Source organism: Pseudorasbora parva, chromosome 2 (assembly GCF_024679245.1).
Source record: "Pseudorasbora parva isolate DD20220531a chromosome 2, ASM2467924v1, whole genome shotgun sequence".
In the NCBI taxonomy this organism is placed as follows: Eukaryota; Metazoa; Chordata; class Actinopteri; order Cypriniformes; family Gobionidae; genus Pseudorasbora; species Pseudorasbora parva.
The window spans coordinates 34,911,849-34,926,634 of record NC_090173.1 but is presented as its reverse complement, the minus strand read 5'-3'; the positions used below and the strand labels follow the sequence as shown (position 1 = coordinate 34,926,634).

Genomic DNA, 14,786 nt, shown 5'->3' with positions numbered 1-14,786 from the left:
TGCTTGTAATTTCCATAGTTAGCTCAATGTTAGGTTTAACTGGTTTCTGTAAAAAAAAAAAAAAAAAAAAAAAAACTAAAACCATGAATGAAAGTATAATAAATAATACTAATTGTAATTATAATAAAATGTTTGATTCAACATTCAACTCTATCCAAATACAAAAGTAGAAGTTTTGTTGAAGTAAAACCATGGCTATTTTTCATAGACAAATTACTGTGATGGCAGCGTTACACGCAAGTGTGTATATCTCTTTGTCTTATATCCTGCAAACAACTGTCATTTTCTGTTTTTTTTTAGTGTGTGTGTTTTTTTTATACATCTGCATGCAACTATGTTGCTGTTTTCTACATTTGATGACATGGCATTGTTGGCACATGTTTCAGTTTAGCGGCTTGATTCTAATCTAAAGGGACTTCCATCTGAGCTCCACAGTCACTGGTATCACAAGTAATGCTAAGTTTTTATATATATCTACAGGATTGACCAATTATTTCCTACAATCCTTTCTGTGTCATTTTGAAACATTTTATAGTATGTGCAGTAGTGTCTTGTCAACATTAATGCCTTCAATCAACCTGGTTCATCAATAGCACAATCTGTTTATTTGTTTGGACAGAAGACACTAACCAACAGCTGTCTTTCCCAAAGTTAGATTTATGCTGATCTCTAAAGATTGTGACTGAGCTGTGTCCCACTGACCCGCATGTTCATCATAATAGATGACATTTGATGTAGATATTTCTTTGATATATTCGTAACATAAGCTTCTAGGATTGAGATTTCTCTTGAGTCTTTATCTGTGTATGAAAAGTTATCCTAATGTTTTCTTTATTCACGCAGGTCTGATGTGGGGAGGTTGAGTTTTTGAACCTTCGGGATATGTTTTTGCTGTAAGCTTTACATTCTTTTTTTGATTGGTTGAAAACCTCAGGCTAAAGGGCCATTCAGATGAGTCTTTCAAGGGCAGGTTTGCCTCTCTGTGACTCAGTGTAGCAGTTGTTTGAATACATTGACCTTTTGAAAGGCATTTTTTATTCGTAGAATGGCACATTTTACCTCCTGGTTGCCTGCAAAATATGAGTTTAGTTCTTCCTGTTCATCAAGCCTACCAGGAGGATTTCTTAATACCATAAATGATAAAAACACACAGGGCTGAGAAATGGAACTGTCTGTTCTAGAGCAATTGTGAGGTGCTGAAAGTAACAGTTATTGTTTATCTGAAATTCATGTTTCATGGTATTTCAAGTATTATTGTATTATTCTGGCCAAGAACTGCCCACTTAGACAGGAAAAGACCCTTTGACTGATATGTAAAGCGAACCACAATTTGTGGATTTTAGGGGTGGGTACATCTGAAATGGATGAATAGCACAATAATAGACTGGCACAGATAAATCATAAGCCATCGTGATGACAGTCTCCCAGAACAGTTGGAATGTGTATAGACTCCACAATCAGTGTTTTGTTTTCCAAAAAGTATATTGAATAAAAAAAAGCTAGACATATAGTTTGCTTGCTAGTGCCTTTAAACGAAATATCTTGTGCTTTTATGCACTACTGAGGCATGCGCTTTGGGCTTGCCCAAAACAGATTATTTTGTTTTTGAAAAATGCTCACCAAGGCTGCATTTATTTGATCAAAAAGATTTAAATTTTCATAAAAAAAAATATTATCAGTATTGAAAACACTACTTGATATTTTTGTTTAAACCATGATACGTTTTTAGGATTTCTTTTATGAAAAAAAAGCCTATTTAGCCTATTTTTAATTGTTATAATAATAATTGTTTTTACTGTCACCTTTGATCTATAATGCATTCTTGTTGTATAATGGTATTTATTTATTTATTTGGTTATTTATTTATTTATTTTTCTCCAGTCTGATTGGAGCTTATGATTTTAAAAAGTTTGGTCTTTGGATGTTCTCTTCTCTTATCTTGGAGGTCTTTTCAAGCCTTAAAAGAATAGTTCAGCCATTGAGATATTTTGAAGAATGTTCAGAAAATATTGCACCCCACTGACTTTCAAAGAATAGAAAAAAGTAAATCTCCAAAATAATATCTTAGGTCATGGCATGAGGGTGAGTAAATAATGACTACAAATTCTGGGAGGAACTATCCCTTCAAGGTTCCATAGGTCTCTAGTGTAATAGATTTTTTAAAAAACATTTTTTTTATGCGCTTTATGCTGTTATTTAACGCAACTATACTAAATTTTTAGGAGCCTGAAAACGCTAACTTTTCAAAGTATAGCTTTTGAAAATGATATCGGTATTGTCTCTGTGAAAAAAAGGTGGCATAATGCACGTAAGTAGTACATGCTCAGTAGGTGCGTTGTGTTTCTTTACAAAGTAACATTAATAATGTTTGGCCTAGAAGCAGAATACAGTGATTTTAGTCGTTTCGTAGATCCATGCGAATGGGAGTCGTTTTGACAGTGATGTTGTCTGTATGCAAAAAAATGTAGTATTGTTGTCGTGTAAACACACCTTGAAGTTTTCTGAAGACTGAAAGAATGAAGAATGAAAAGCCATGGCTGTGTACAGGGTTTTTACTAATCTCACTAAAATTCATTTGACAACTTTTTTTTCTCCCTTGATGCATCACTAATAACCTCAGAACTGATCACTCTCATTTTAGTCCCCCGTTACATGAGTTTCCTCTTATGCTAAGTCCATTAGTGTGCTGAACTGTTGGATGTTTTGCATTTTATTGAGACAAATGTCCAATCGCTGAAAGACCTACGTGATTTGAGTATAATGACAGGGGTCTTTATGGAAGGCATTTGTGTGATCTATTAGGGCAATAAATTGTCAGCAGAGCTTGTGAAAGTGCTTTCATTAGTGACTTTGGAGGAAGATGAAAGTCATCAGACCGCTATGCAAGTCAATCCACCAAAAAGCTATTTTTAGCGGTTGTTTGCCCGCCAGGAACTGAACATATGAAAAATCACCTTTCTCGGTTTTTTATTGGCTTTCAGGCTGTTAGGAAGTTTTCTTCTGCTGGATTAAAAGGGTCCTACACATGGTCTGGAATACATAAAACAGGAATTTCATGCTGCACTTTCACCGCTGTATAGTTGCCTGCGGAAATAAAATCAGACTCTAAAGGTTCTTTCACCCAGTCTTTTGTCTGTTATTTGTTGAGTGTGGCTGGGTGACTAAAGGAGATTTTCGTGTTATCCAGGGGTTTACTGGCATGTCAGGTCTGGTCTTCTCAAATGGCTCGGAAGTTATGGGTTTCTAATGCCTGATTGTGTCTGATGGAGAGGCTGCAGATTTCTTCCTCTGTAGGCTGCTGTTGCTAGCCAGCAGGTTCCCGAGGGCTCTCAGCTCTCTTGTTTGTCTTGCAGCGCTGACATTTTTTGGCTCTGTGCCCAGAGAGCGTCTGGTCCCCCCACCCCCTACCACTGCATCTCCACCGTCTCTTCAACTCGCTCATTTCCCCTCCTTCCTCCACCTACTGCTATTTCCTACAGTACTTCATACTGACTATGTCTTGGACCATCTCTTATAAATACAGAAGAAACCAAGGCAGTTATAGTGTATGATGTGTGTTTATCTAATTAATTCTTCCCGTGATCTCACGCACATGTAAAGCTAAATTGAAGGTCTTATGGATCTAGACATTTAAGACCTTAAGACTGATAATTGTTTTCATGTTTTGGCTGATAACCAATAAATAGCCAGTATCAAATTCATAACATTTATATTTAAATAAATAATGAAAAACAAATATATAAAACTAATGTTCTTAAATGCTACAATCTAGCACTCGGAAAGCGTTCCACCCCTAGGGGCTGCCATTGCTAACCAAGCCATCACCTGCTGTTAGCATCCCATTGACTCCCATTCATTTTTGAGTCACTTTGACAGTGAATAACTTTACATTAGAGGCGTTTAAAGACTCAATTTTTCCATTTTTTATTTCTAAAGAAACACGACAATGCATAAAAGGCTCCGTTACCTTGTATCTTACACTATCGCCCCGCAGAAGCTGTTTTTGTAAAAATAGGCTAACGATTGCTTCATAACCAACGAGACTCTGTCGCACAGTTGAGAAATTACCGTATAGACCTGAGGAGACGCTCGCAGGCAATCTTTTACTGTCTATGAGACAGTCGGGGGGACGTGGAGACATAAAGTCTGATAAAGTCAAGGGGGAAGAATGGGGAGAAGCCCATAATGAACCAAAAGCAACGGGAGAAAATATTTAAACAATGTGATTTAGATTTTACTTTCCACATCTACTAGAAGACTCACAGCTGTCAGACAGGAGGCTCACGTCACATCTACGTCGTCAAGCTCAGTCTGAGCCTGCGCAGTTCGCTCAGCCATCAGGAAAGTGAGTGCTCCTTTACTGACATCACATTCCGCCGTTGAAGTCAATGGGATAGCTCTGTCCATTTCTTTTACTGTCTATGGTATTTGCAATACACGAGCCGCGGTTCAGCTGCGCGCGACCAATGCTGCCTGTGTAAAGCACAACGGGTGCGCGGCTCCCGCTCTCCATACGCAAAGCTTCTGCACTGCCTGCACGTGCAGTGTGAAACCGCCGTTAGCGTTGAGTTTCTTAACTTTTTCGCTGACGAAAGCAGAGCCGTGGAGACCAACTTCGCCATACTTTGATTGTTTTGAAGAGCGAGCTGAAATGACGGGAGGGGTTGTCACGAAGATATGCTTCCCCCGGTCTGCATTTTCCTAAGACATACGTTCTCCTCCCACACAAAACAGAATTTCATTGCAAATATGTAAAATTCCAGGAAAATCTGCGTTAACACTATATTCTGCATTAATATGCAGATTCCACGTTAATATGACAATTCCGCGATTCCGTCCGCGATTCCGTGATGGTGGAAATTATAGGGCCCTACATTCGTATCCATGATCTGCCGTTTTTGATATCCTTGAGTGTCGTTTGTTTACCTGCAGTCCCGATGATTCGGCTCCGTCAGTTCCGCCTGACAATGAACATGTTTGGACAGATGCAAATGTTGGGGGTGTACATATAAATGATCCCCAACGCTTGCGTCACATGTGGGTTTATGTTGAGAAGCACTTATTTTTCCGTTGTGTTTTTGATTCACGAGATTTACATATGAAGTAGGAGGCAATGGTGTTTGAGACTCACAGTATGTGATGTCCATGTACTGAACTCTTATTATTTTACTATGGCATGGTTAATTCATTTTTTTTATTCTAGGGCACATTTAAAGAAATATTTAAAAACTGAGAATACCATTTATGTGTTTCTCATTCTTTCTGGGAATAGAAAGCGTCGCTACAACTTTTGAAAGTGACCAGCAGTGTTTTAGCAGTGTTTGTCACAAATAAGGGATGCACCATATTGGATGCATCCCTGAACCAAAATGAGCTGAGAAAAAAAAAATTGGATATGCTGAATGTTTTTTTTTTTTTTTCCTCTTCTCAGCTCATTTTGGTTGATGCTGATGTTAATTTTTTTTCCCTTTGTTTGGAAACAACACCATTTTGAGCACAACTTTTTTTTTTCATTCTGGATTCAGATTTTTTGAGGTCTCCTTACTAAAATGATTCTTATAATCCTTTAATAAATAAATAAATGTTAATACAGTTCTTTTTATGATAAGAGTATATTAAAAGCCCTGAAAATAACAATAATAAAGCCAGTAATTTTTCACCGCAGATGCAGCTATAACCTAAGTATTGTATTTTTGGATTTGTTTTTTTAAGCGTTTATTGGCCGATGCCGTGCCGATAATATCGTGCATCCCTATCACAAATCTGATAATATAATTTTAACATCCATGTAAACAAACAAAAAATGTAATAAATATTTAAATACCAAAAACTCTTTGCTTGACTTGGTAATGTATAGTTATATCAACCTAAAACTTAACATCAAGAACATAAACAGACAGCTGACAGCTGATTATTTTTGTTATTTTAATTAGTTTGTTATTAAAAAAACAGTGGTCTTCATATTAATTAAATATACACTGATACATAATAAAGCTACAAAGGTTTTTCAGCCAAGAGCACTGAGTGATTTTCTCTTTTTCTCTTGTTGTTTGAGAGACAGAGGCAGGTTTACTGTATTAGCAGTTTTACTAACATGACTACCCTTTAAGGCCTAAAGAGTCTTATTGACGCATATTCGTTTTCTTTCCCCATCTGATATTGTTCACTTAAAGGACAACTCCAGTGAAAAATGAACCTAATTAACACATGGTTACAGAGTAGATCGTTCTCTGGGATGCGTTTTCATGAAAATCGAATGTAAAAATCGAGTTTTATCTCTAAAAACAGATTAGCTTATAACGCTAGTATGGGGCATAGGATAAGTACAATTAAATTGCTAGTTTATACCACTAACAAGGCTCAAAATAGCCTCACACTAACACTGTAGCATAATGAGGGTCCCTACATGCAAACCGAAGCATTGAGAAAGTTTTAAGTGTACAAACAGTTTAATAAGAAGATACTTTATAAAGACAGTACATTACGCCAGTACAGGTGCCATCTTGGAAAACAGTCTCGACCAGTCGAGCCACGAACGCTGTGCTAAGTACCGATCTGTAACCATGTGTTAAAGAAAGTGTATTTAAGATTGTAGCCAAAACTGGTACTGGAATCACTTTCAAATGACTGTAGAGAGGTGTATCCCCTCTCCCCCTCCCCCCGGACCCGAGGTTGCCAGATAGGCTGCAGGTTCCAGCAGGAACGTTTTGTAGCTGCAACTGTAGTAACTAGAACAGATCTGGCAACCCGGATGCCGAGACATTACTGACTACGTGATTGGTCGATAGGTGGAGGGTGGAGCTTCAGGCCAAAACACAACAAGTCAACATCAACATTAGTTTTTAAATGACAATATCCTGGCCGGACTACTGTTGTCAGTGATATACGTTTTTAAAAGGAACATGATTTCTTAATGTTTAGTGACATATCAGGGCCATTTTATGATTAATTGAATACATTTCTTACATACAGTTCCTTTAATTACCCTTAGGTTAATTTTTCACCAGAGATGTTGTTTAAAGCATGACTGACTTTGTTTAAATAAATACTCATCAAGACTTATTTTACAGTTTGAGTGTGTAACAAGACACGAAACAGAACTGAAGGGATCACATCACTTGCTTTCAGTGAGGCGGCTTGTGCGTACGTTTTGGTGTGTGTGTGTCAGACAGCGCGAGATTGCAAGGAGTGTTTTTTTTACAAGTTATTACACTCTGCTCTGTGAAATACTTGATTCTGATTGGTCAATCGCGCATTCCAGGGGTATGTTATTTCCAGATAACAACCGCTCATAAGGGTACTACGAGTTATCTTGACCGGTACTACTTCTATGCTTAACGCTGGCGCCATCTTGTGGCTGGTAAATACTTAAACAGCCATGGCTACAATGGAAGACTTCAAGGTGTGTTTCCTTTATAAAGTTTTAAATATGGATATTTTTGTTACAAAAACACATCGATTCGAATCGGAAGGCTCTATTAACCCATTGGAGCCGTGTGGAGCACGTTATTTGAAGGACAGCTGCATTTTTTATGGACTTCAAACACAACTACAACTACTGCTGGGATTAACGTTAGCCTGGACTTTTTAAATATAACTCCGATTGTATTTGTCTGAAGAATGTCATACACATATAATGACTTGAGGGTGAGTAAATCATAGGTTTGGTTTCATTTTTGGGTGAACTAACCCTTTCAGCATTCATTTTCAACATTAAGCAGCAATAGATAAAGGCTTAAAGCAGTTTGGAACTGTTTTTTTTTTTCGCGGAAGCTTTGCGTAAGAGCTAATAAAATATTTAATCTCAACACAATATTTCATGTCTAATTTATTTGAGACTAGTAGCCGTGTAATAAGCGGGATAATACCAGCCGGTTGTTATGCAGAATAAACCCCTTCAGAGTGATGCAGACCCCTCCACTTCGCATCGGGGTCCTGATCACTCTGTCGGGGTTTATTCTGCAATAATAACCGGCTGGGTGTACATTATCCCTTACTTATTGCATTTAATAACTATTTTTAACGTCAAGCAATGTCATGTGCCCAATCTATTCTCTGCTATATGCGTCAACCTAAAACGTTCACATTTCACAATGTTGAAGTACCCTATTAAAATCATTCAGATATTTCGTGCTGTTACAATATGCTCATTTGCGATATTACGATAATTACGATATATTGCACAGCCCTAATGTGCAGTATATGAATTTATTTATTTATTTTGTCAATTTTGGATTTGTTATTAAATTTTCTTCTAGAGCAAATGTAATTTGATAATTTTGAAAATTAAATTATGTATTTATTATCATTTTTATTTGAATTTGAGCAGTGACAAAAAGGTATTTGTCAATGACACTCAGGATTTGTTGCACTTCTTTGACCTTTAACATATTTACAACTTTACCTTTCTTAAACGAATACTTGAATCCTCTACAAACATCTTTTCAGTCATCTTTAAAAGTAATCTGTTATAGTGTCCGTTCTCCAACTGATCTAAATGTTTTTTATATTGCTATAAAAAAAAAAAACCGAAATGCCAGTGGCAGTGGTGGCAAGTATTGTAATCGATGTACGATTGAACACTGAGACTGATCACGTGACACTGAAGACTGGAGTAGTGATGCCGAAAATTCAGCTTTGCCATCAAAATTACATTTAAAAAACATATTCAAATAGAAATCCTTTATTTTAAATTGATAATATATTTTACAATATTACTGGTTTTACTCTATTTGTGATCAAATAAATAAATCCTTAATGAACATAAGACTTTTTTTCAACAGATTGAATTAGGCAATATCTGCTTAGCACCTATACGGCGCCAAATATATTGTACATCTCTAGTTTAAAAGAGTTATGCAGCGATTATTATTAGACAAGAAGAGCATTCATAGGCTTCTCTCAATCTTGGTTTGGTGCATCTGGATCACGTCATGTTTGTTTATCTCTAATTCAACTACTCAGGCAAGAGTTTAATGAAAACAGGTGGTATACAATGAAGGAAGTTCAAAGTCAATGTTTGTCTTCCTAAAAGTAATGGTCCTCTGAATCCCAAGCAAATCCCTTTTCCTGTGAATTTCTTGTTAACATCCTTTTCTGACTATTGTTAACATAAGCACAAAGATTCAGACTAGCTCTTATACGGTTGAAATTTGTTCACAGATGGATAGCTATTCTTAATAACTAGAATATCTTGGTGCTGCTTTCATTTATTTTAAGGCTAGTTTGAATCTGTGATTTCTGCTTTATTTTTGCCTTATTATCTATCTATCTAATGAATGTGCTGGTAGTGAGAGAACCTTTATCTATGTTGGGCTGGTTGGTGTTTTTCTCAATACTAAAGGAGATAAACCACGCTTTGATTTACTGTGAAAAGCCAGTTGATTACATTTGTCGATTTCCTCTCATCATCAACAGACATTTTGTTTGTTTGTTTTTTTTAATAATCAGTCACAATCAAACAATTTTAGCATACTTGGGTTCTTTTAGATTTAAGATCATACTCCAATTAGTATGATCATAATAATGTGATTTGCTTATATGAATTAGAAATGTGCTTATATGAATTATAGCCATTAGAAAAAAATCACTGGCAAAAAATGTTAAGCTTAAAATGCTCTATTAGAGTTAAACATTATAAATGTTGTTTATAATATGTTTCGGAGTTACTGTATTTTAGAGTTGGAGTGTATGTGTTAGCAGTTTGTTTTAAATATTGGGACTAAAACAACTCACAACTGATCTTATTCACAGCCTTGGGACAAAACACGTCACACAAAAGGAGAACCATTTGATGGAAGAAAAGAAAAAGAAAAAGCAAGAGGAAAAGAAAAAGAAGGAAGCTGCTCAGAAAAAGGTGAGGGCTTCTTTTCTATGACCTACAAACTTTTACGTAGAATCTTGTGCTTGTGTCCCCTTCATAAAAGCTGCTTAACGGACACCTTACTGAGTCTGCCGTAAGCTTCTGAGACATCTCTACCAACGTGAAGCACAGACTAGAGCTCACAACAACCGGTTAAATGTCAAATTGTGCCTGTGAAACACAGATCGATATTATATTGCTCACTTCTTAGACATCACCATGGAGTTACAAAGTCAGTGTGTTTGCTAACATTCACTGCTGTTACACAAGCCACATCCTACTGCTCTTTGGATTGATTTAGCACATCCATCTTGGTCTCTATTTAGCATAATATTGAAGCAGATATCCATTATAATCCATCTTGTGTCCCAAGAGTTATGGTCCACTAGTCATTTTTACTGGTTTTACTTTTTTACATAAGCGACACGTTCTTGTTATAAAGCGTTTGTACACTAGACACTAGAAAGTGTTCATCTCTCAGTCTACTTTTGTTCTTTCTTTACAGGCTGCTGAACAGAAAACCAAAGGTCAGTTATAATTCTCTTTGCAGTGCTGCACTAAAGCATGAAGTTAAAAAGTGTTTCTTTTTTAAGGATATTCTCTTCATAAAGATATGTTCATACCACGTGCATCTCCTTAAACACCTCTAGGGTGGAAAAACTTAAGTTGCATGTGTTGCAGTCGTTTTTAAATGCTATTGTCAGAATCAACTCAAACATAATACCATCCACTATAATGGTAGTTTCATGTGGGAATGCAGTTATTCATGTGGGTGAATTGAATGACTGGCACAAGACAACAGTTGATAGAGACAGACAAATCAATCATGACTGGTCATAACGGCTGAGAGTTTGAAGCATTTGGAATTTTTACATTTTGAATGTTATTGAGCAGCTCTATCTGGCGCTGCAGTAAATCAGGATTGTATTCCTTAAAGGGATACTTCAGCGATTAGCATTACGCTTCGTATATTTGGATGATCCTGCTCCCCCTCATATCCCCCCGAGACGAGAGATTTATGTATTTTATGCCTGGAAAAAAGGCTCAGATGATGCAGATATTAGCCAGTAGTAGGAGCTAGTTCCGCATATTTTTAACCCACCCATTGGGGTGGGATCTCACTCACAGAATGTAAATGCGTATGGCCGCTGGGGCATTCATATGGAACATTCAGTTTTTAATTGTAGTGTCTGTTCTCTAACTGAAATCAATTACTATTTTGATATTACTATTACTATAAATATGAAAACGACAGTGGGGTGGTGACTGCAAGGCAGTGGCTTGGGAGTGGCTTCGTGGGGCAGCAAAGTAAGTGCATTCCAGGAGTATTTGTCTATTTTCTAGCTCCTGGAACGCTTGGGTTTCATGGGCGTCGCATTGCCGACTTGGAAGTAAATGCCCACTGCTATGATTGGATAACAGTTTTGCATACTATAATGAGCTTTGGCTCCCCAATCAGTACACATGGGGAATTGTTTTGAAAACGTGCGGAAAAACGGCAACTGGAATGATTTGCCCACAGGGCTCGCAAAATGTCTTTCAAACAAACAAAATGATTTATCTCTCATCCACCCGCGAATGATTGGAATGTTATTTTTTTTATTACTTGGCCCGTCCAATTGGTGGATATAATGGTAACCGTGCCACACACATGCACAACGCTCGAATATTTCTTAAATTTCAATATTTAAGACTGGTAAACACATTAGCCCGGGATGTTGGGTTTTGCAAGCCCTGGCCCATATTATGTTCGAATCTGATCCCAAATCGCAGGACAGAATTAGCCGTTTTTCTTCATCTTTTGAGGTGGTGTTTCAGTGCACTCTGACGTCACAGGAAGCACATTCGCAGGTTGATCGTTTGCTGAGCCAGTTGTCAATAAAAGCTTTTCTTTGACTAACAAGGATGTCTTTAACTCTGAAAAAGACAGAATATTATTATATTATTATTAAAAGCTGAAGGGGTGGTTTGATTTTTTTTCAAAATTTATTTCTCAAATGACCCCTTTAAATGACTGACTTTTTTATTGTCTTCATAGCTAGCAATCAGTTGGTCTTAAATACACAACTAATTATATATGGTAACATTTTTACACTTATGTTTTAAAACTCATTATTATTAATTTTGGTATTTTTTAATGTTTATGACAACTATGACTATGGCAAATACTTACATTTTTGCTCTTTGTAGATTATCATAGTAGATTATCAAATCATAGTTCATATTTTAACATAAACAATCTGGTTTTGGTACAAGTATATAACAATAGAATCTGTACAAAGTAGACAATTAAATGGAGATATAAAGAAAAGCCTAACAATTTTACAAGAAGAAACAAGCTGAAAAAAACTCTTGATATAAAGTGCTTGTAGTTTGTAGAAGAAACACCCATTGATACAAAGGCATCTCTTCTGTGTTAGTAGGTCTTGGTTAAATCAGTGTTATGCAGCAGATCTTAGAATGACAGGAGAAGTGAGTGTGACAGCACTGGAAGAGAGACAGTGGGTGCAGGAAAGGAAGGAATGTGCTGACGTGTTTGGCTCTGGTTTCCTCGCCTCCCATTGGCCAGGTCACGCCGTCTTTATTGAGAGGGATGAGGTATGAGGCTGTAAATTTTAGATGACAGAAAGGGCTTTTTGAGGGTTGTCATGGGGCAGATGGGAGAGGGGCTTATGTCATGTGAGGGATAGACGGTCATAAATCTCATTAGAGCATCTGCTAATGCTGGAACTCTCAAACATCAGACTTAACACAGGAGGGAATGCTGGTTTAGTGCGCTCAGGGAACTTCCGTTGCAAAATATTCTGGAGAATTGAGTTGCAAAGCTCTTTCTTCCGCACGTTCATCCAAACTGCGTGAGTCAGTGTTGAGAATCTCTTGTTTCTTTAATCGGAGTGCACTAGGGGCATTCACGGAGCTTTGCTAATTAGATCTAATCTGGTTTTGCTTTGTTTCACATCTTTCTTTATCCCCTCTTGGGCTATGGTACCTGAGGACACACATTATCTGCAGCTGATAAGGATATGTCTGTTCCTTCCGCCTGTTAGATCTTCTTGAAATTGGATGAACTGTTCTGGTTGGCTCGACATGTTTGTTAGATTTCTTCTGTGTAAAGTAAAGTAAGATAGACCAAAGTGCTTGTTTGTTGAAAAGGGTAAGTCGAATGTGATAGTGTAGCATAACCCTCCTGGATCGATGTTGACCTTTTAATGCCTAAACCTTCTAAATGCTTTACCCAAGATACTGTCTGCGTGATGGATCTTTTATAGTCTGACAAATGTGATACAAACAAATAGATAAAGTGATGTTTGAACCACCCCAAATGATTTTCCTTGTAATTCATGCTTTAAGATAAGGATGTGCAAAACAATGTTCACAATTTAGTGGGTTGTATGTGGGCGCCAAAAAGTTTGTCTTAAAGGGATATTTCAGCCAAAAATTTATAATTCTGTCATCATTTAGTCACACATGGAGTTGTTCCAAAACTCTAATAAAATAAGTATTTAAATGTCCCTTAAAGGAAGACATTTATAACTGTTTAGATGCTAATCGTAGTTCTTCAGTGGGCTAACTGGCAGGTGTTCATCTAAATGATGTAACCTTCAGTGCACAATATAGACAGTCCTTATAAAAACAGAGACCTACACATAAATAACAGCGATTTGATGACTGACATTTTTTGCCTTAAAATCTGAAGTTTGATAAATTGACACAACGGCACCACCCTCCGTCGTTTTAATTTTTTATAGTAATATAAAATAATGTTCAGTTAGAGAACAGACACTACAACTAAAAAGTGTCTATTCAATACAGTGTGAGCCGAACGAGTTACAGCAAAAACACACCAGGAGTCAGATTTTATTCAAGAGCAAATAGCTGACAAACAAGATGATCGCTGAAGATTTGGTTTCAAAGCAAAATGTAAAAGAGCCTATTTAAGGGAGTTTGTCATGGTACCGTTTTGTTGTTGTGTTTTTCATTAGAATAATAGTTTAAAGAACCCACAATTCAAGCAACCCGCCTTGGTGAATTGGTGAATTGAATTGGTGCAAATTCTAAACCGAACACAGGCATTCATTTACGGTGCGTGTCCAGTGTGGCACGTTTTCAGTTCTTGTCTATGGAAGTGGAACTTTCCAAGGAATTCATTGAAAACACTCGCTTTGCTCTGCACTGCTTTGGCCGTCCGCATTTTACGTTTAAAATTAACAATTTTAAAAGCCCCAGCCGGGGATACCGGTTTTATCGGTGTGTTTTTCCGATGGGAACAATTCTTTACCGTCTCATGCCTACTGAAAAGTTGTCCCATTTAAAACCCTGCCACTATAAATATTAAAGCTAAGTAAAAAGAATGAGATGACCTCACTTATCACTTACTAGTTGACCTCTCTGACAACAAAATTGCTCTAAAATGAGCTTGTCGTGCCTCACCCTAGTAACTAGTATATTGAATATGTTATGTTCTGTGAGTACTGAAAGGAAATTTTAAATTTAGCCTGATGTCGCCTAGAGATCATTAGAGAAAGGTGAAGGTGAGCTCTCAGACATGAATCTCTAAAAAGTATCCTGGAGGAAGCAGCGCTGTGCTCTGGTACTGAGTGAGCAGTAATGACTGCAAGGCCATCTTTCTCTTTTCAAGAGAGGCCCAGGAGGGGCCTATACACATACACACAACAGAGAGAGAGAGGTTGAGAGAGAGAGGTTGAGAGAGAGAGGTTGAGAGAGAGAGGTTGAGAGAGAGAGAGAGAGAGAGAGAGAGAGAGAGAGAGAGAGAGAGAGAGAGAGAGAGAGAGAGAGAGAGAGAGAGAGAGAGAGAGAGAGAGAGAGAAATTTTTTGGAAAAGGACTCTGTCAATGGAGGAAGGGAGCAGTGGAACTGTGTGAAAGAGAGAGTGAGAACCTCTTAAGTTTCCTGTCAGCTCAAG

General features: G+C 37.3%; 1 protein-coding gene across 3 annotated transcripts in view; it reads left to right on the top strand.

Moving 5' to 3' along the window:
- Window positions 1–14,786, top strand: part of tnrc6c1 (trinucleotide repeat containing adaptor 6C1) — a 60,821-nt gene that overhangs the window by 2,421 nt on the left and 43,614 nt on the right. For all 3 annotated transcript variants that reach the window (XM_067417835.1, XM_067417830.1, XM_067417824.1), the window contains exons 2-3: window positions 9,754–9,856; window positions 10,368–10,389. In XM_067417835.1, the coding sequence (XP_067273936.1) occupies window positions 9,794–9,856; window positions 10,368–10,389 (85 nt within the window). In that variant the 5' untranslated portion in view covers window positions 9,754–9,793. The remainder of the gene's footprint in view (window positions 1–9,753; window positions 9,857–10,367; window positions 10,390–14,786) is intronic.